Source organism: Salvelinus alpinus, chromosome 18 (assembly GCF_045679555.1).
Source record: "Salvelinus alpinus chromosome 18, SLU_Salpinus.1, whole genome shotgun sequence".
NCBI lineage: Eukaryota > Metazoa > Chordata > Actinopteri > Salmoniformes > Salmonidae > Salvelinus > Salvelinus alpinus.
The window spans coordinates 49,893,945-49,916,791 of record NC_092103.1 but is presented as its reverse complement, the minus strand read 5'-3'; the positions used below and the strand labels follow the sequence as shown (position 1 = coordinate 49,916,791).

The 22,847-nt window shown below is 46.9% G+C and overlaps 1 protein-coding gene across 2 annotated transcripts in view; it reads right to left on the bottom strand.

The window, feature by feature from the left end:
* Nucleotides 1-422: 422 nt before the first annotated feature.
* LOC139544444 (ceramide glucosyltransferase-like) overlaps nucleotides 423-22,847 on the bottom strand; it is a 61,370-nt gene continuing 38,945 nt past the window's right edge. The window contains exons 4-10 of one of the 2 annotated variants that reach the window (XR_011668875.1): nucleotides 21,514-21,615; nucleotides 17,612-17,724; nucleotides 13,271-13,449; nucleotides 12,502-12,588; nucleotides 11,983-12,169; nucleotides 2,612-5,564; nucleotides 423-2,439 (exon numbers count right to left, since the gene is read on the bottom strand). Coding sequence is in view for 1 of the 2 variants with exons in the window: in XM_071351552.1 (XP_071207653.1) it covers nucleotides 5,394-5,564; nucleotides 11,983-12,169; nucleotides 12,502-12,588; nucleotides 13,271-13,449; nucleotides 17,612-17,724; nucleotides 21,514-21,615 (839 nt within the window). In the remaining variant the exon portion in view is untranslated. Of the gene's footprint in view, nucleotides 5,565-11,982; nucleotides 12,170-12,501; nucleotides 12,589-13,270; nucleotides 13,450-17,611; nucleotides 17,725-21,513; nucleotides 21,616-22,847 lie in introns of both variants that reach the window. The other variant, XM_071351552.1, reaches the window with a different exon arrangement.

Here is a 22,847-nt window from a genome sequence, read left to right as displayed (position 1 = left end):
TGTCACAACACAACTGATTGGTTCAAACACATTAAGGAAAGAAATTCAAAATTAACCTTTAACAAGGCACAGCTGTTAATTGAAATGCATTCCAGGTGACTAGCTCATGAAGCTGGTTGAGAAAATTGCAAAGAGTGTGCAAAGCTGTCATCAAGGCAAAGAGTGGCTATTTGAAGAATCTCAAACAAATCAAAATATATTTTATATTTAACACTTTTTGGGTTACTACTTGATTCCATATGTGTTATTTCATAGTTTTGATGTCTTCACTATTATTCTACAATGTAGAAAACAGTAAAAAATAAAGAAAAACCCGTGAATGAGTAGGTGTGTGTCCAAACTCTTGACTGGTAGTGTATGTAATATTCATAGAGACTGACGCAGGCATAAATAGTAAAACTAGTTCAGTTCCCCAAAGTACATCACAATAATACAATCTTTTTTTATTTGCAATGTTCAAAAAAGGCCATCAATAGCATGGACACACACACGCGCACACACACACAAAATAAGTCTAAACTAGGAAATGTACAGTGCATTGTAGACTTGTCAATCAATGAGGTGATCAGATGATACTTTATGAAGAGAACAGTTGAAAGAGGGAGACCAGCAATCTGAATACAGCTCTGATAGTCACTCCCAACCATGAAGCAAGATGGCTGCCAGATCATATATAAATGCTCACCTAGGCTATCGTCCCAAAAATGGCACCTTATTCCCTATTTAGTAGCAAACATTGTTCAAACGGCTTAAATCAGCTCTAACTTGAAACCTAAACAAATAGTATTCTAACAATTATTTACAGGCATTATTCCATTCAAAATTGTTTTCTAAGTCTTATTGAACTACACAAGTTTTTATTTTTTTATTTACATAACCATCTTTCAATATCATCTGAAATGTTTCAATACGAGACAGGAAGATAATGCATCTTAAATCCATTCTGTTTTAGTGGAATAAAGTCTCGTTCAGGAAACTGTATTCCTTATTGCTGTTACTTTCGCTTCCTCTGTCTTTGTCACTAAGGACAATCTTTACATCCCAAATGGCACCATATTCCTCACATAGTGTACTAGTTTTGACCAGGGCCCATCACGAGACCAGGGTCCAGTAAAAACTAGTGCACTTTATAGGGAATAGCGTGCCATTTGGCCTTCACTCTGTGTTATTGACGGGGCTCTGGAATCTCAATGGCTTCTTTCACTGTATCCCTGGTCCGGCCTGAGACCTTCCCTGGGCTTAAACCCTGGTGTCCGGCCTGAGACCTTCCCTGGGATAAGACCCTGGTGTCCGGCCTGAGAGCTTCCCTGGGCTAAGACCCTGGTGTCCGGCCTGAGAGCTTCCCTGGGGATAAGACCCTGGTGTCCGGCCTGAGACCTTCCTGGGGCTTAGACCCTGGTGTCCGGCCTGAGACCTTCCCTGGGATAAGGCCCTGGTGTCCGGCCTGAGACCTTCCCTGGGATAAGACCCTGGTGTCCGGCCTGAGACCTTCCCTGGGATAAGACCCTGGTGTCCGGTCTGAAACCTTCCCTGGGATAAGACCCTGGTGTCCGGTCTGAGACCTTCCCTGGGCTAAGACCCTGGTGTTGCACCACGTCAGACCGCTATCTCCCTAGCCTGGTCATGACGAAATTATATGGTTCTGTTTAGTCGTATCTATCAGGCGGGGGGGGGGGGGGATCCCAAAATGGCACCCTATTCCCTATACACTGAGAGTACAAAACATTAGGAACATCTGCTCTTTCCGTGACATTGACTGTCCAGGTGAATCCAGGTGAACTCTATGATCCCTTATTGATGTCACTTGTTAAATCCACTTCAATCAGTGTAGATGAAGGGGAGGAGACAAGGTTAAAGAAGGATTTTTAAGCCTTGAGACAAATGAGACATGGATTGTGTATGTGTGTCATTCAGAGGGTGAATGGACAAGACAAAAGATTTAAGTGCCTTTGAACGGGGTATGGTAGTCGGTGCCAGACGCACCAGTTTGTGTCAAGAACTGCAATGCTGCTGGGTTTTTCACACTCAACAGTTTCCCGGGTGTATCAAGAATGGTCCACCAACCAAAGGACATCCAGCAGCCAACTTGACACAACTGTGGGAAGCATTGGAGTCAACATGGGCCAGCATCCCTGTGGAACGCTTTCGACACCTTTGTAGAGTCCATGACCCGACGAATTGAGGTTGTTCTGAGGTCACGTGGCCTCTCTTTTGACTTAATAAATATCGTATTTCCTTCAGTCAGTCGACAGGTCACAATAATCACTGTGCTGATAACGTAGTCTGCCGGTCATTTGTAAATATGGTGCATGGTTGTGGCACAGGGTTACTTTGTCCACTACACTTTTAGCCAGCGGAAAACCTCTTGCTGAGGTAACTAAAATCAAAGCTGCCGTTTCGTTTTGGGAGTGGGAGGCACCCAGAACCTTCTCATTAGACCTGTCTGTCTGTCTGTCTGTCTATAGTCATTAGACCTGTCTGTCTGTATATAGTCATTAGACCTGTCTGTAAATAGTCATTAGACCTGTCTGTCTGTCTGTCTATAGTCATTAGACCTGTCTGTCTGTCTGTATATAGTCATTAGACCCGTCTGTCTGTCTAGTCATTAGACATGTCTGTCTGTCTGTAGTCATTAGACCTGTCTGTCTGTCTGTCTATAGTCATTAGACCTGTCTGTCTGTCTGTATATAGTCATTAGACCTGTCTGTCTGTCTGTCTATAGTCATTAGACCTGTCTGTCTGTTTGTATATAGTCATTAGACCTGTCTGTCTGTCTGTATATAGTCATTAGACCTGTATGTCTGTCTGTATATAGTCATTAGACCCGTCTGTCTGTCTGTATATAGTCATTAGACCTGTCTGTCTGTCTATAGTCATTAGACCTGTCTGTCTGTCTGTCTGTATATAGTCATTAGACCCGTCTGTCTGTCTGTATATAGTCATTAGACCTGTCTGTCTGTCTGTATATAGTCATTAGACCTGTCTGTCTGTCTGTATATAGTCATTAGACCTGTCTATATATTCCTCATGACCTCTCTCCCCCCCAGACCTGATTAGGATTATCTGGCTCATCATTGGGTCTATGTCCCAAATTGCACCCTATCCCCTATTTAGTGCATTACTTTTGACCAGGGCTCTGGTCCAATTTGGGACACATCCAGGGACTTTCTGAGCTCAACATGTTAACACTCTACTGATTCATCTCATAGAATAATGAATAGCAGCTGATTATCTGACTTCACAATACTGCTCTATGTCCAGACAGCCTGGGGAGGGAGAGAGAGAGGGAGAGGCAGGGAGGCTACGTGGGCAGTGAGAGAGAGGCAGGGAGGCTACGTGAGAGTGAGGCTACGTGAGAGTGAGAGAAAGGCAGGGAGGCTACGTGAGAGTGAGAGAAAGGCAGGGAGGCTACGTGAGAGAGAGGCAGGGAGGCTACGTGAGAGAGAGGCAGGGAGGCTACGTGAGAGAGAGGCAGGGAGGCTACGTGAGAGAGAGGCAGGGAGGCTACGTGAGAGAGAGGCAGGGAGGCTACGTGAGAGAGAGGCAGGGAGGCTACGTGAGAGAGAGGCAGGGAGGCTACGTGAGAGAGAGGCAGGGAGGCTACGTGAGAGAGAGGCAGGGAGGCTACGTGAGAGAGAGGCAGGGAGGCTACGTGAGAGTGAGGCAGGGAGGCTACGTGAGAGTGAGGCAGGGAGGCTACGTGAGAGTGAGGCATGGAGGCTACGTGAGAGAGAGAGAGCGGGAGGCAGGCTACATGGGCAGAGAGAGAGAGAGAGAGAGAGAGAGAGAGAGAGGGAGGCAGGCTACATGGGCAGAGAGAGAGAGAGAGAGAGAGAGAGCGAGAGCGAGAGAGAGAGAGAGACTACATGGGCAGTGAGAGAGAGGGAGCGAGGGAGAGATATAAATAATATAGATATAAAAAGTATTCACTTTAAAAAGGTATTCTCTCGTATGTATAGGTTTGCCATCCAACCCCAGAGTCTAAGCCTGGTAGCACAGTAGTCACATTATGTATACAGTCACACGACAAAAGACCTAGTCTGTGTCACAAATGGAACCCTGTTCACCCTACATAGTGCACTACAGAGCTACATGGGACCAGGTCAAAAGCAGTAAACAATAGGGAATAGGGTACCATTGTGGACGCACACCCTACAGCTATAGAACTTCCACACTACACAATGTGACACGAATGAAATGAAATGGAGGCAGAAGATAGGAAAAAACTTTTAAACCCCCAAAATGTTTCAGCCTAAACTTTGTGTTGCTGCCCGTCTTCTTGTGATTAAATGACAGACCAGACAGGGGAACTTCACAGGAGTGAAGGCGGAACTGAGCGTCATACTGTAGGGTCGGCTTTTGTTCCAACCCTGCACTAAAACACACCCAATCAGCTAATCCATGGTCCAGACCCAAAGTGTGTTAGTGCTGGGTTGTAATAAAAACCTTGCACAACCAGGAAGTAACTCTCCAGGAGCTAAGCAGGAAAGTCCTGATGAGTAAGTACAGCTGTGATCTTGTCGGCTCAGATAAATACAGATCAGAGTACCAGCACATGGCTTGAAAATAAATCTGACCAGGCAACAACAACAAAACGGAGCAAAGGGACTTCATAAATTGCAGTTTTCAGTAGTTCTCATATTTAAAAATATATATTTTTAAAGTGAGTGGAGAATTTGATTCTAGTTAGTGCTGCTTGAGACTTAGCGATATTGTACCAACATATTAATGATAGCCCAGTGAAGCTTACAGTAAGAAGTGCACATCTTACCCCTAAAGCCTGGCTGAAGAGTCACCCTATTTACAAATGGCACCCTATTCCCTTTATAGGGCCCATAGGGCTCTGGATTAAAGTAGTGCACTATATAGGGAATAGGGTGCATTTAGGACACATCCCTTCTCTCCCACAAAAGGACCATTGGACTCTGGTCAGAAGTAGTGCACTATATAGGGAATAGGGTGCATTTAGGACACAGCGCTTATCTCTTGCCATGGGCCCGGTCTCCCTATTGGAGAATCGTCCAAGCAAGAGTTTTAAATTAAAAAACGGGAAAGACAAGCAACAGTAACATAAAGAATGAAAACATTTTAACACGCAGGTTAAAAAACAGCCAAACACTTTGGATGATTCCATAGCCGTTTCTTTCTTCTTCTCAACGTTACCATCTCTTTGTCCGCGTCCCGAATGGTAACCTACTCCTTTTATAGTCCACTACTGTTGAGCAGAGCAGAAAGTATGGGCAAGTGTGGGCCCAGGTCAGAAAGTGCACTATGTAGGGAAATAGGGTGCTGCCCGGGACACGGACTCAGTCTGTGTCTGGGTATTGTCTCTAGCCCCTGGGGGTGACTGGACCCAGGGTATTGTCCCTGTAGGTGGGACTCATGCAGTACAGCTATACGTCCAGGATCTCGTCGGCCGTACCCCCACATCGTAACCTGTAGCGCCCCGTCCTCCAGCTGATCGTGGGGTCCCACAGGGCCGACAGGAAGATCTGGACGGTCATGGACTCTCTGATGAACCAGGCCACAGCGTAGTCCAGTTTGGAGAAGGCCGGCGCGCCGCCCTGTGACGTGGAATAAAGGAGTATGGTTTCTATCCAGCTACAGCTTTATTCTCCATGTTTCTGTCTCAAGTTACAGGAAGTCGTCGCTAATCGAGTCTCTTAACTTTCAAACTTCTGGCTCTAGCTAGCACTGGGCTGTACAGATTAAACCTCTGGCTCTAGCTAGCACTGGGCTGTACAGATTAAACCTCTGGCTCTAGCTAGCACCGGGCTGTACAGATTAAACCTCTGGCTCTAGCTAGCACTGGGCTGTAGAGATTAAACATCTGGCTCTAGCTAGCACTGGGCTGCACAGATTAAACCTCTGGCTCTAGCTAGCACTGGGCTGTACAGATGAAACCTCTGGCTCTAGCTAGCACTGGGCTGTACAGATTAAACCTCTGGCTCTAGCTAGCACTGGGCTGTACAGATTAAACCTCTGGCTCTAGCTAGCACTGGGCTGTACAGATTAAACCTCTGGCTCTAGCTAGCACTGGGCTGTACAGATGAAACCTCTGGCTCTAGCTAGCACTGGGCTGTAGAGATTAAACCTCTGGCTCTAGCTAGCACTGGGCTGTACAGATTAAACATCTGGCTCTAGCTAGCACTGGGCTGTACAGATTAAACCTCTGGCTCTAGCTAGCACTGGGCTGTACAGATTAAACATCTGGCTCTAGCTAGCACTGGGCTGTACAGATTACACCTCTGGCTCTAGCTAGCACTGGGCTGTACAGATTAAACATCTGGCTCTAGCTAGCACTGGGCTGTACAGATTAAACCTCTGGCTCTAGCTAGCACTGGGCTGTACAGATGAAACCTCTGGCTCTAGCTAGCACTGGGCAATAGAGATGAAACCTCTGGCTCTAGCTAGCACTGGGCTGTACAGATTAAACCTCTGGCTCTAGCTAGCACTGGGCTGTAGAGATTAAACATCTGGCTCTAGCTAGCACTGGGCTGTACAGATTAAACCTCTGGCTCTAGCTAGCACTGGGCTGTAAAGATTAAACCTCTGGCTCTCGCTAGCACTGGGCTGTAGAGATGAAACCTCTGGCTCTAGCTAGCACTGGGCTGTACAGATTAAACCTCTGGCTCTAGCTAGCACTGGGCTGTACAGATTAAACCTCTGGCTCTAGCTAGCACTGGGCTGTACAGATTAAACCTCTGGCTCTAGCTAGCACTGGGCTGTAGAGATTAAACATCTGGCTCTAGCTAGCACTGGGCTGTACAGATGAAACCTCTGGCTCTAGCTAGCACTGGGCTGTACAGATGAAACCTCTGGCTCTAGCTAGCACTGGGCTGTACAGATGAAACCTCTGGCTCTAGCTAGCACTGGGCTGTACAGATTAAACCTCTGGCTCTAGCTAGCACTGGGCTGTACAGATTAAACCTCTGGCTCTAGCTAGCACTGGGCTGTACAGATTACACCTCTGGCTCTAGCTAGCACTGGGCTGCACAGATTAAACCTCTGGCTCTAGCTAGCACTGGGCTGTAGAGATTAAACCTCTGGCTCTAGCTAGCACTGGGCTGTAGAGATTAAACCTCTGGCTCTAGCTAGCACTGGGCTGTACAGATTAAACCTCTGGCTCTAGCTAGCACTGGGCTGTACAGATTAAACCTCTGGCTCTAGCTAGCACTGGGCTGTACAGATTAAACCTCTGGCTCTAGCTAGCACTGGGCTGTACAGATTAAACCTCTGGCTCTAGCTAGCACTGGGCTGTACAGATTAAACCTCTGGCTCTAGCTAGCACTGGGCTGTACAGATTAAACCTCTGGCTCTAGCTAGCACTGGGCTGCACAGATTAAACCTCTGGCTCTAGCTAGCACTGGGCTGTACAGATTAAACCTCTGGCTCTAGCTAGCACTGGGCTGTACAGATTAAACCTCTGGCTCTAGCTAGCACTGGGCTGTACAGATTAAACCTCTGGCTCTAGCTAGCACTGGACTGTACAGATGATTAAACCTCTGGCTCTAGCTAGCACTGGGCTGTACAGATTAAACCTCTGGCTCTAGCTAGCACTGGGCTGTACAGATTAAACCTCTGGCTCTAGCTAGCACTGGGCTGTACAGATTAAACCTCTGGCTCTAGCTAGCACTGGGCTGCACAGATTAAACCTCTGGCTCTAGCTAGCACTGGGCTGTACAGATGAAACCTCTGGCTCTAGCTAGCACTGGGCAATAGAGATGAAACCTCTGGCTCTAGCTAGCACTGGGCTGTACAGATTAAACCTCTGGCTCTAGCTAGCACTGGGCTGTAGAGATTAAACATCTGGCTCTAGCTAGCACTGGGCTGTACAGATTAAACCTCTGGCTCTAGCTAGCACTGGGCTGTACAGATTAAACCTCTGGCTCTCGCTAGCACTGGGCTGTAGAGATGAAACCTCTGGCTCTAGCTAGCACTGGGCTGTACAGATTAAACCTCTGGCTCTAGCTAGCACTGGGCTGTACAGATTAAACCTCTGGCTCTAGCTAGCACTGGGCTGTAGAGATTAAACCTCTGGCTCTAGCTAGCACTGGGCTGTAGAGATTAAACATCTGGCTCTAGCTAGCACTGGGCTGTACAGATGAAACCTCTGGCTCTAGCTAGCACTGGGCTGTACAGATTAAACCTCTGGCTCTAGCTAGCACTGGACTGTACAGATGAAACCTCTGGCTCTAGCTAGCACTGGGCTGTACAGATTAAACCTCTGGCTCTAGCTAGCACTGGGCTGTACAGATTAAACCTCTGGCTCTAGCTAGCACTGGGCTGTACAGATTACACCTCTGGCTCTAGCTAGCACTGGGCTGCACAGATTAAACCTCTGGCTCTAGCTAGCACTGGGCTGTAGAGATTAAACCTCTGGCTCTAGCTAGCACTGGGCTGTAGAGATTAAACCTCTGGCTCTAGCTAGCACTGGGCTGTACAGATTAAACCTCTGGCTCTAGCTAGCACTGGGCTGTACAGATTAAACCTCTGGCTCTAGCTAGCACTGGGCTGTACAGATTAAACCTCTGGCTCTAGCTAGCACTGGGCTGTACAGATTAAACCTCTGGCTCTAGCTAGCACTGGGCTGTACAGATTAAACCTCTGGCTCTAGCTAGCACTGGGCTGCACAGATTAAACCTCTGGCTCTAGCTAGCACTGGGCTGTACAGATTAAACCTCTGGCTCTAGCTAGCACTGGGCTGTACAGATTAAACCTCTGGCTCTAGCTAGCACTGGGCTGTACAGATTAAACCTCTGGCTCTAGCTAGCACTGGACTGTACAGATGATTAAACCTCTGGCTCTAGCTAGCACTGGGCTGTACAGATTAAACCTCTGGCTCTAGCTAGCACTGGGCTGTACAGATTAAACCTCTGGCTCTAGCTAGCACTGGGCTGTACAGATTAAACCTCTGGCGCTAGCTAGCACTGGGCTGTACAGATTAAACCTCTGGCTCTAGCTAGCACTGGGCTGTACAGATTAAACCTCTGGCTCTAGCTAGCACTGGGCTGTACAGATTAAACCTCTGGCTCTAGCTAGCACTGGGCTGTACAGATTAAACCTCTGGCGCTAGCTAGCACTGGGCTGTACAGATTAAACCTCTGGCTCTAGCTAGCACTGGACTGCACAGATTAAACCTCTGGCTCTAGCTAGCACTGGGCTGTACAGATTACACCTCTGGCTCTAGCTAGCACTGGGCTGCACAGATTAAACCTCTGGCTCTAGCTAGCACTGGGCTGTAGAGATTAAACCTCTGGCTCTAGCTAGCACTGGGCTGTCGAGATTAAACCTCTGGCTCTAGCTAGCACTGGGCTGTACAGATTAAACCTCTGGCTCTAGCTAGCACTGGGCTGTACAGATTAAACCTCTGGCTCTAGCTAGCACTGGGCTGTAGAGATTAAACCTCTGGCTCTAGCTAGCACTGGGCTGTACAGATTAAACCTCTGGCTCTAGCTAGCACTGGGCTGTACAGATTAAACCTCTGGCTCTAGCTAGCACTGGGCTGTAGAGATTAAACCTCTGGCTCTAGCTAGCACTGGGCTGTACAGATTAAACCTCTGGCTCTAGCTAGCACTGGGCTGTACAGATTAAACCTCTGGCTCTCGCTAGCACTGGGCTGTAGAGATGAAACCTCTGGCTCTAGCTAGCACTGGGCTGTACAGATTAAACCTCTGGCTCTAGCTAGCACTGGGCTGTACAGATTAAACCTCTGGCTCTAGCTAGCACTGGGCTGTAGAGATTAAACCTCTGGCTCTAGCTAGCACTGGGCTGTAGAGATTAAACATCTGGCTCTAGCTAGCACTGGGCTGTACAGATGAAACCTCTGGCTCTAGCTAGCACTGGGCTGTACAGATTAAACCTCTGGCTCTAGCTAGCACTGGACTGTACAGATGAAACCTCTGGCTCTAGCTAGCACTGGGCTGTACAGATTAAACCTCTGGCTCTAGCTAGCACTGGGCTGTACAGATTAAACCTCTGGCTCTAGCTAGCACTGGGCTGTACAGATTACACCTCTGGCTCTAGCTAGCACTGGGCTGCACAGATTAAACCTCTGGCTCTAGCTAGCACTGGGCTGTAGAGATTAAACCTCTGGCTCTAGCTAGCACTGGGCTGTAGAGATTAAACCTCTGGCTCTAGCTAGCACTGGGCTGTACAGATTAAACCTCTGGCTCTAGCTAGCACTGGGCTGTACAGATTAAACCTCTGGCTCTAGCTAGCACTGGGCTGTACAGATTAAACCTCTGGCTCTAGCTAGCACTGGGCTGTACAGATTAAACCTCTGGCTCTAGCTAGCACTGGGCTGTACAGATTAAACCTCTGGCTCTAGCTAGCACTGGGCTGCACAGATTAAACCTCTGGCTCTAGCTAGCACTGGGCTGTACAGATTAAACCTCTGGCTCTAGCTAGCACTGGGCTGTACAGATTAAACATCTGGCTCTAGCTAGCACTGGGCTGTACAGATTAAACCTCTGGCTCTAGCTAGCACTGGACTGTACAGATGATTAAACCTCTGGCTCTAGCTAGCACTGGGCTGTACAGATTAAACCTCTGGCTCTAGCTAGCACTGGGCTGTACAGATTAAACCTCTGGCTCTAGCTAGCACTGGGCTGTACAGATTAAACCTCTGGCGCTAGCTAGCACTGGGCTGTACAGATTAAACCTCTGGCTCTAGCTAGCACTGGACTGCACAGATTAAACCTCTGGCTCTAGCTAGCACTGGGCTGTACAGATTACACCTCTGGCTCTAGCTAGCACTGGGCTGCACAGATTAAACCTCTGGCTCTAGCTAGCACTGGGCTGTAGAGATTAAACCTCTGGCTCTAGCTAGCACTGGGCTGTCGAGATTAAACCTCTGGCTCTAGCTAGCACTGGGCTGTACAGATTAAACCTCTGGCTCTAGCTAGCACTGGGCTGTACAGATTAAACCTCTGGCTCTAGCTAGCACTGGGCTGTAGAGATTAAACCTCTGGCTCTAGCTAGCACTGGGCTGTACAGATTAAACCTCTGGCTCTAGCTAGCACTGGGCTGCACAGATTAAACCTCTGGCTCTAGCTAGCACTGGGCTGCACAGATTAAACCTCTGGCTCTAGCTAGCACTGGGCTGCACAGATTAAACCTCTGGCTCTAGCTAGCAAGGGCTGCACAGATTAAACCTCTGGCTCTAGCTAGCACTGGGCTGCACAGATTAAACCTCTGGCTCTAGCTAGCACTGGACTGTACAGATTAAACCTCTGGTTCTAGCTAGCACTGGGCTGCACAGATTAAACCTCTGGCTCTAGCTAGCACTGGGCTGCACAGATTAAACCTCTGGCTCTAGCTAGCACTGGGCTGCACAGATTAAACCTCTGGCTCTAGCTAGCACTGGGCTGTACAGATTAAACCTCTGGCTCTAGCTAGCACTGGGCTGTACAGATTAAACCTCTGGCTCTAGCTAGCACTGGGCTGCACAGATTAAACCTCTGGCTCTAGCTAGCACTGGGCTGTACAGATTAAACCTCTGGCTCTAGCTAGCACTGGGCTGTACAGATTAAACCTCTGGCTCTAGCTAGCACTGGGCTGTACAGATTAAACCTATGGCTCTAGCTAGCACTGGGCTGTACAGATTAAACCTCTGGCTCTAGCTAGCACTGGGCTGTACAGATTAAACCTCTGGCTCTAGCTAGCACTGGGCTGTACAGATTAAACCTCTGACTCTAGCTAGCACTGGGCTGTACAGATTAAACCTCTGGCTCTAGCTAGCACTGAACTGTACAGATTAAACCTCTGGCTCTAGCTAGCACTGGGCTGTACAGATTAAGTGTGTAAATGTGAAAGCAGCTATTGAGAGCCAGTATAGTGTTAGAAATAGAGAGTACGCCATCCGGTACCTAAACCTGTCTGTGGACCCCTCGAAGCTGGATGTAATCAGAGATTAACCATACCAGACAGTGTGTGTGTGTGTGTGTGTGTGTGTGTGTGTGTGTGTGTGTGTGTGTGTACCTGGACTCCTCGGAGCTGGATGTAATCAGAGATGAACCAAGCCAGACAGTGGCACATGAAGAAGACCATAATATCCCAGTGGAACACGTGATGCGCCGCCCAGCCAATGATCAGGCTGGCTAGGAAACACTCTGAGATGGGCTCACAGATGGTGGCGGGGAGCATGTTGATACGAAGCTTGGCCCATCTGAGAGGGACACCATAGTAGAAACTGAAGAATTATCCCCAAATGTAGCAGGCCAGTCAGTGGACTTCAAAATTGACTATTATGAGACTAATACAAAAGCTAAATAAACATGTTGAAATAAACTAGAACAATGTGTTAAACTCAGTTCCTAGAGGGTTGTGTCTGCTGTCGTCTTCACGGATCCATCAAGTCCAAAGAAGAGTGAAATCACACAGACCCGTGTCCCTCCAGGAACTCAGTTTGACACCCCTGCTCTAGAACAATGGGTGTGTGTGACATTTTACATCTCTGGGTCTTCCACTATGGGTAATGGGGACAAACACAAAGCTTACCTGATCATGCGGGACTGGAACTGAGCAATCGAATAGGACCCAGAGTTCTGCATGGCTACCTGTGTTGCCATGGAGAACTTCCATCCCCTGTGAGAAAAGGGAGGGACAAAAAGGAAACCGTGAGCCTTCAGTTAAAAAAGGGGAAGTTCAAGTTGCACTCACTCCCATTGATTGTTAGCTAGCAGTGGTTTGGGTTAAGTTTAGCTGGCGTTTCTAGTGTCGGTTTACAGAAAACCGACCGTGGATTACAGTTTGTCCTGGCCTATATTCAGGGTGAGGAACCTTCCTCATGGACTTCTCGTTTAACACCTATAGTAGGACCTGGACCTGGACCTGGACCTGGACCATGGCCATACACATTTCTTTCTTCAGGGTAGCCCAATTGAGACCATGATCTCATTCCAATGGAAGCGCATCAATAAACCATACCACAGAATGATCAATTACTGATGTTTAGTGGCACAATAATCAATAAAAACAGGCCATCGTGTCGGGGGAGGACGAGAGGCAGGCCACCGTGTCGGGGGAGGACGAGAGGCAGGCCACCGTGTCGGGGGGGGAGGACGAGAGGCAGGCCACCGTGTCGGGGGAGGACGACGAGAGGCAAGCCACCGTGTCGGGGGAGGACGAGAGGCAGGCCACCGTGTCGGGGGAGGACGAGAGGCAGGCCACCGTGTCGGGGGAGGACGAGAGGCAGGCCACCGTGTCGGTAGCGCTAACGCATCAACTCCTCCTAGCGCAAACATGGAAGATAAAGTAATGACTGCACCTGTCAGCGATAGCCTTCGCCATGAAGTAGTCCTCAGCGATGTATTGAGCGAAGGCGATCAGCCCTCCAGCCTGGTCCAGGATATCTTTCCTCATCAGACAGGACATCCCTGTCACACACTTAATACCTGTCACGTTGGCTGAGATGTAGGAGCGCGGGTGGGACGTGCCAAAATACACCTGTTAGAAAATGGAGGTAGATTACTGGTAGGACAGATTACTGATCATTTAGACAGGCCTAAGACCCCCAGGGATCATTAACTAGATTCAGCCATGGTCAGGTGGCCGGATCATAATTAACAAATCATTTGTAGACTGCAAATTGGCTGCAACGCGGCCAAACAGATATAATACTTATCTAAAACATAATCACATTGTATACAAATGCAATCACAAACTCGGCAAAAAAAGAAAACGTCCCTTTTTCAGGATGGCAACAACAACTGCCCGAGTTACACCAGGAACATACAATGCCTCCATCAGTGCTCAGACTGTCTGCAAAAGGCTGAGAGAGGCTGGACTGAGGGCTTGTAGGTCTGTTGTAAGGCAGGTTCTCACCAGACATCACCAGCAACAACGTCACCTATGGGCACAAACCCACCGTCGCTGGACCAGACAGGACTGGCAAAAAGTGTCTCACCAGGGGTGATGGTCAGAATCTCGTTTATCGTCAAAGGAATGAGCGTTACACCGAGGCCTGTACTCTGGTGTGGGATCCATTTGGAGGTGGAGGGTCCGTCATGGTCTGGGGCGGTGTGTCACAGCATCATCGGACTGAGCTTGTTGTCATTGCAGGCAATCTCAACGCTGTGCGTTACAGGGAGACATCCTCCTCCCTCATGTGGAACCCTTCCTGCAGGCTCATCCTGACATGACCCTCCAGCATGACAATGCCACCAGCCATACTGCTTGTTCTGTGTGTGATTTCCTGCAAGACAGGAATGTCAGTGTTCTGCCATGACCAGCGAAGACCCCGGATCTCAATCCCATTGAGCACGTCTGGGACCTGTTGGATCGGAGGGTGAGGGCTAGGGCCATTCCCCCCAGAAATGTCTGGGAACTTGCAGGTGCCTTGGTGGAAGAGTAGGATAACATCTCACAGCAAGAACTGGCAAATCTGGTGCAGTCCATGAGGAGGAGATGCACTGCAGTACTTAATGCAGCTGGTGGCCACACCAGATACTGACTGTTACTGTTGATTTTGACCCCCCTCCTTTGTTCAGGGACACATTATTCAATTTCTGTTAGTCACATGTCTGTGGAACTTGTTCAGTTTATATGGTCTCAGGAATCTTGTTATGTTCATACAAATATTTACACATGTTAAGTTTGGTGAAAATAAACGCAGTTGACAGTGAGAGGACGTTTCTTTTTTTGCTGAGTTTATATATACAGTGGGGAGAACAAGTATTTGATACACTGACAATTTTGCAGGTTTTCCTACTTACAAAGCATGTAGAGGTCTGTAATTTTTATCATAGGTACACTTCAACTGTGAGAGAAGGAATCTAAAACAAAAATCCAGAAAATCACATTGTATGATTTTTAATTAATTAATTTGCATTTTATTGCATGACATAAGTATTTGATACATCAGAAAAGCAGAACTGAATATTTGGTACAGAAACCTTAGTTTGCAATTACAGAGATCATACGTTTCCTGTAGTTCTTGACCAGGTTTGCACACACTGCAGCAGGGATTTTGGCCCACTCCTCCATACAGACCTTCTCCAGATCCTTCAGGTTTCGGGGCTCTCGCTGGGCAATACGGACTTTCGGCTCCCTCCAAAGATGTTCTATTGGGTTCAGGTCTGGAGACTGGCTAGGCCACTCCAGGACCTTGAGATGCTTCTTACGGAGCCACTCCTTAGTTGCCCTGGCTGTGTGTTTCGGGTCGTTGTCATGCTGGAAGACCCAGCCACGACCCATCTTCAATGCTCTTACTGAGGGAAGGAGGTTGTTGGTCAAGATCTCGCGATACATGGCCCCATCCATCCTCCCTTCAATACGGTGCAGTCGTCCTGTCCCCTTTGCAGAAAAGCATCCCCAAAGAATGATGTTTCCACCTCCATGCTTCACGGTTGGGATGGTGTTCTTGGGGTTGTACTCATCCTTCTATTCCTCCAAACACGGCGAGTGGAGTTTAGAGCAAAAAGCTCTATTTTTGTCTCATCAGACCACATGACCTTCTCCCATTCCTCCTCTGGATCATCCAGATGGTCATTGGCAAACTTCAGACGGGCCTGGACATGCGCTGGCTTGAGCAGGGGGACCTTGCGTGCGCTGCAGGATTTTAATCCATGACGGCGTAGTGTGTTACTAATGGTTTTCTTTGAGACTGTGGTCCCAGCTCTCTTCAGGTCATTGACCAGGTCCTGCCGTGTAGTTCTGGGCTGATCCCTCACATTCCTCATGATCATTGATGCCCCACGAGGTGAGATCTTGCATGGAGCCCCAGACCGAGGGTGATTGACCGTCATCTTGAACTTCTTCCATTTTCTAATAATTGTGCCAACAGTTGTTGCCTTCTCACCAAGCTGCTTGGCTATTGTCCTGTAGCCCATCCCAGCCTTGTACAGGTCTACAATTTATCCCTGATGTCCTTATACAGCTCTCTGGTCTTGGCCATTGTGGAGAGGTTGGAGTCTGTTTGATTGAGTGTGTGGACAGGTGTCTTTTATACAGGTAACGAGTTCAAACAGGTGCAGTTAATACAGGTAATGAGTGGAGAACAGGAGGGCTTCTTAAAGAAAAACTAACAGGTCTGTGAGAGCCGGAATTCTTACTGGTTGGTAGGTGATCAAATACTTATGTCATGCAATAAAATGCTAATTAATTACTTAAAAATCATACAATGTGATTTTCTGGATTTTTGTTTTAGATTCCGTCTCTCACAGTTGAAGTGTACCTATGATAAAAATGACAGACCTCTACATGCTTTGTAAGTAGGAAAACCTGCAAAATCGGCAGTGTATCAAATACTTGTTCTCCCCACTGTATCTATAATGCGTGGGACTACTTTGGAAAAGATTTTCAAAATCAGCTGATTCGCTGGTGTTTTTAGTCTTCTGTCCATCTCCCCCAAAAATAATTAAATATTTTTTTTGCTCAGAAAACAATAATAGTACAAATAAAGAAAAACCCTTGAATGAGTTGGTGTGTCTAAACTTTTCACTGGTACTGTATGTGTGTTTTTGTTGTCAGGTGTACTTGGTTAAGTTCTAGGGCAGGGTTCTAGGGCAGGGTTCTAGGGCAGGGTTCCCCAACTGGCGGCCCGCCGGTGGTTTTATTTGCAAATAAATTCATAAAAAATCCTACAATGTGATTTTCTGGATTTTTTCCCCTCATTTTGTCTGTCATAGTTGAAGTGTACCTATGATGAAAATTACAGGCCTCTCTCATATTTTTAAGTGGGAGAACTTGCACAATTGGTGGCTGACTAAATACTTTGTTGCCCCACTGTACATATCGGGATATTATTTTTGACTATATATATAAATGCGATATTGTCAAAACGATATTATATATATATATCTCGTTTTGACAATATCGCAATATTATTTGTGTGCTCATAGCTTCATAGCTTTGTTCTCCATCTTCTTTTTAAATAGGAAGCCAGATTTGTTTTCAGCGTCAACACACTTTCCCTCCTTATGGCTCTCGACAACTTGAACGCGCCTCCGAGAGGAATGATTCTCTCACACAGAACACACCACAACAAGCCGACTAGGTAAACAACCATTCTACTATGGGGGGGGGGGGGGGGGGTGTCTGACTTTGTTTTAATAACAACATTGCAGAAATAGTAGCAGTGGAAAGTTAAATCCTGAGTGATGAAATAGAGGCTTTGAATGACTTCACCAGCAGTTACATTAGGCACCGCAGTGCCGTCGTGATACTCAATCTATCAAATATAATGTATTTTTAAAGCCATTTTTACATCAGCTAATATCACAAAGTGCTGTACAGAAACCCAGCCTAAAACCCCAAACAGCAAGCAATGCAGATGTAGAAGCACGTTGGCTAGGAAAAACTCCCTAGAAATTAAATAGACTATTTAGTTCCCTTCATCTGACCATCGGATTGTCAGCAACAGGCATGCAGGTCAGCTCTGTGTACCCAGCGTAACATAGAAAATACAATATTTGAGAATACATTTATTTGGGAATATATTTCGTTTCTTTAATTCCTAACATCCTCGCCGCTTCGTCAAAACGCACTGGAGAAGAAGGTCAGAAGGGAGGGACCTTAAACCTCTAGCTATACACTGGAGAAGGAAGCGAGGAAGGAAATGGCAGAAAGATGAACTGAGGTTGAAGAGCCCTACTCTACGGACACTCACCTGTTCTAGTGTAGCAGCGAAGCCCTGTCTGTCGGCCACATAGGGAAGGCCATGGACTAACCCCACCTTCTCCGTCATCTGATAGGCCATATCCGTCAGGGTGTCCGGTTTCACTGGCGAGGGAAGAGGACAGGATTGGCCAATCAATCGTTGTCACCAAAAGCTTTAACAAAATCAGGCAACGGGATCAAAATGACCTTAAAGTATTTCATCCAACTACAGTATTTGAATCAGATAGTAACATGTTTGTAAGTAAAAGCAATTAAAGCCTGATGATCTACAGTTGAAGTCGGAAGTTTACATACACTTAGGTTGGAGTCATTAAAACTCGTTTTTCAACCACTTCACAAATTTCTTGTTGACAAACTATTGTTTTGGCAAGTCGGTTAGGACATCTACTGTTTTTTTTTTTCATCTACATTTTTCCAACAATTGTTTACAGACAGATTATTTCACTTATAATTCACTGTATCACAATTCCAGTAGGTGAGAAGTTTACATACACTAAGTTGACTGTGCCTTTAAACAGCTTGGAAATTTCCAGAAAATTATGTCATGGCTTTAGAAGCTTCTGATAGGCTAATTTACATCATTTGAGTCAATTGGAGGTGTACCTGTGGATGTATTTCAAGGCCTACCTTCAAACTCAGTGTCTCTTTGCTTGACATCATGGGAAAATCAAAAGAAATCAGCCAAGACCTCAGAAAAATAATTGTAGACCTCCACAAGTCTGGTTCATCCTTGGGAACAATTTCCAAATGCCTGAAGGTACCACGTTCATCTGTACAAACAATAGTACGCAAGTATAAACACCATGGGACCACGCAGCCGTCATACCGCTCAGGAAGGAGACGCGTTCTGTCTCCTAGAGATTAACGTACTTTGGTGCGAAAACTGCAAATGAATCCCAGAACAACAGCAAAGGACCTTGTGAAGATGCTGGAGGAAACAGGTACAAAAGTATCTATATTCACAGTAAAACGAGTCCTATATCGACATAACCTGAAAGGCCTCTCAGCAAAGAAGAAGCCACCGCTCCAAAAACGCCATAAAACGCCAGTCTACGGTTTGCAACTGCACATGGGGACAAAGATCGTACTTTTTGGAGAAATGTTCTCTGGTCTGATGAAACAAAAATAGAACTGTTTGACCATAATGACCATCATTATGTTTGGAGGAAAAAGGGGGAGGCTTGCAAGCCGAAGAACACCATCCCAACCGTGAAGCACGGGGGTGGCAGCATCATGTTGTGGGGGTGCTTTGCTGCAGGAGGGACTGGTGCACTTCACAAAATAGATGGCATCATGAAGAAAGAAAATTATGTGGATATATTGAAGCAACATCTCAAGACATCAGTCAGGAAGTTAAAGCTTGGTCGCAAATGGGTCTTCCAAATGGACAATGACCCCAAGCATACTTCCAAAGTTGTGTCAAAATGGCTTAAGGACAACAAAGTCAAGGTATTGCAGTGGCCATCACAAAGCCCTGACCTCAATCCTATAGAAAATGTGTGGGCAGAACTGAAAAAGCGTGTGCGAGCGAGGAGGCCTACAAACCTGACTCAGTTACACCAGCTCTGTCAGGAGGAATGGGCCAAAATTCACCCAACTTATTGTGGGAAGCTTGTGGAAGGCTACCCAAAACATTTGACCCAAGTTAAACTATTTAAAAAGGCAATGCTACCAAATACTAATTCAGTGATGTAAACTTCTGACCCACTGGGAATGTGATGAAAGAAATAAAAGCTGAAATAAATCTCTACTATTATTCTGACATTTCACATTCTTCAAATAAAGTGGTGATCCTAACTGACCTAAGACAGGGGATTTTTACTTGGATTAAATGTCAGGAAGTGTGTAAAACTGAGTTTAAATGTATTTGGCTAAGGTGTATGTAAAACTGAGTTTAAATGTATTTGGCTAAGGTGTATGTAAAACTGAGTTTAAATGTATTTGGCTAAGGTGTATGTAAAACTGAGTTTAAATGTATTTGGCTATGGTGTATGTAAAACTGAGTTTAAATGTATTTGGCTATGGTGTATGTAAAACTGAGTTTAAATGTATTTGGCTAAGGTGTATGTAAAACTTCGGACTTCAACTGTAGGTTCAAGGTTCAAAACTAGAGCTGAATGGAACCTCCATTATTTAATGGGAAACACATCAGCCCTAGGGATAAGAAACACATCAGCCCTAGGGATAAGAAACACATCAGCCCTAGGGATAAGACACACATCAGCCCTAGGGATAAGACACACCTCAGCTCTAGGGATAAGAAACACCTCAGCCCTAGCGATAAGAAACACATCAGCCCTAGCGATAAGAAACACATCAGCCCTAGCGATAAGAACCACATCAGCCCTAGCGATAAGAACCACAACAGCCCTAGGGATAAGACACACATCAGCTCTAGCGATAAGACACACATCAGCCCTAGCGATAAGAACCACATCAGCCCTAGCGACAAGACACACATCAGCCCTAGGTATAAGACACACATGTGATAAGACACACATCAGCCCTAGGGATAAGAACCACATCAGCCCTAGGGATAAGACACACATCAGCTCTAGGGATAAGAAACACATCAGCCCTAGGGATAAGACACACATCAGCTCTAGGGATAAGACACACATCAGCCCTTGGGATAAGACACACATCAGCCCTTGGGATAAGACACACATCAGCCCTTGGGATAAGACACACATCAGCCCTTGGGATAAGACACACATCAGCCCTAGGGATAAGAAACACATCAGCCCTAGGGATAAGACACACATCAGCCCTTGGGATAAGACACACATCAGCCCTAGGGATAAGACACACATCAGCCCTAGGGATAAGAAACACATCAGCCCGAGGGATAAGAAACACATCAGCCCTAGCGATAAGAACCACATCAGCCCTAGGGATAAGAACCACATCAGCCCTAGCGATAAGAACCACATCAGCCCTAGCGATAAGAACCACATCAGCCCTAGCGATAAGAACCACATCAGCCCTAGCGATAAGAAACACATCAGCCCTAGCGATAAGAACCACATCAGCCCTAGCGATAAGAACCACATAAGCCCTAGCGATAAGAACCACATCAGCCCTAGCGATAAGAAACACATCAGCCCTAGGGATAAGAAACACATCAGCCCTAGCGATAAGAAACACATCAGCCCTAGCGATAAGAACCACATCAGCCCTAGCGATAAGAAACACATCAGCCCTAGCGATAAGAACCACATCAGCCCTAGTGATAAGAAACACATCAGCCCTAGCGATAAGAAACACATCAGCCCTAGCGATAAGAACCACATCAGCCCTAGCGATAAGAACCACATCAGCCCTAGGGATAAGACACACATCAGCTCTAGCGATAAGACACACATCAGCCCTAGCGATAAGAACCACATCAGCCCTAGCGATAAGAACCACATCAGCCCTAGCGATAAGAACCACATCAGCCCTAGCGATGAGAACCACATCAGCCCTAGCGATGAGAACCACATCAGCCCTAGCGATAAGAACCACATCAGCCCTAGCGATAAGAACCACATCAGCCCTAGCGATAAGAACCACATCAGCCCTAGCGATAAGAACCACATCAGCCCTAGCGATAAGAACCACATCAGCCCTAGCGATAAGAGCCACATCAGCCCTAGCGATAAGAACCACATCAGCCCTAGCGATAAGAACCACATCAGCCCTAGCGATAAGAACCACATCAGCCCTAGCGATAAGAACCACATCAGCCCTAGCGATAAGAACCACATCAGCCCTAGGGATAAGACACACATCAGCCCTAGGGATAAGAATGATGAGTAAGAATGCGTACCAAATGGCATCCTATTCCCTATGCAGTGCACTACTTTTGACCAGGGTAGTGCACTTTGGGACACAGCGTTTGTTTCCTACCTCGTATTCCGCTGTCGCAGATCCACACCAGGCCGTGCTTTGCCCCCTCATAACCTGGCATCAGGTTATTAATCTTGGGGTTGATGCCAACCTTCTTCCCTCCTGGAATGGAAAGAAACAATGTCAGCTTTCTGGCCTGAAGTGTCCTAGCCATAACGACTGTGTCACTGATCGCCAGACTGATCGCCAGAGACATTCTCTTAAACCTGTATTCTTTCACTTCCTTTTAAAGCAGAAATCCTTAAAACGGAGAAACTTCCACTTCCTTTTGCAATATTACAACAAAGGAGTCACATCAAACAGCGAACCCTGTCTTTTATTCTCTGACATCATTGCACACGCTATAGAAGAGCAGAATATGTACTGCAACTTATTTTTACCCACGATGCAACAAAACAAAAGAAGGTGCTGGGGTGAACAGCCGTTTCCTCCTTTAGGATCTCACCTTACGGACAAATAGGATTGGGTCAGGGTCGAATGTTAAACTAAATGGTCACGCCAAGCCGGTCAGGGTCGTCTGTTAAACTAAATGGTCACGCCAAGCCGGTCAGGGTCGTCTATTAAACTAAATGGACACGCCAAGCCGGTCAGGGTCGTCTGTTAAACTAAATGGACACGCCAAGCCGTTCAGGGTCGTCTGTTAAACTAAATGGACACGCCAAGCCGGTCAGGGTCGTCTGTTAAACTAAATGGTCACGCCAAGCCGTTCAGGGTCGTCTGTTAAACTAAATGGACACGCCAAGCCGGTCAGGGTCGTCTGTTAAACTAAATGGTCACGCCAAGCCGGTCAGGGTCGTCTGTTAAACTAAACGGGCAGAGAGTATAAAGGTCACACCAAGCCGTTCAGTCTAACAGACGGGCAGAGAGTATAAAGGACACACCAAGCCGTTCAGTCTAACAGACGGGCAGAGAGTATAAAGGTCACACCAAGCCGTTCAGTCTAACAGACGGGCAGAGAGTATAAAGGTCACACCAAGCCCTTCAGTCTAACAGACGGGCAGAGAGTATAAAGGTCACACCAAGCCCTTCAGTCTAACAGACGGGCAGAGAGTATAAAGGTCACACCAAGCCCTTCAGTCTAACAGACGGGCAGAGAGTATAAAGGTCACACCAAGCCCTTCAGTCTAACAGACGGGCAGAGAGTTTAAAGGTCACACCAAGCCCTTCAGTCTAACAGACGGGCAGAGAGTATAAAGGACACACCAAGCCGTTCAGTCTAACAGACGGGCAGAGAGTATAAAGGTCACACCAAGCCGTTCAGTCTAACAGACGGGCAGAGAGTATAAAGGACACACCAAGCCGTTCAGTCTAACAGACGGGCAGAGAGTATAAAG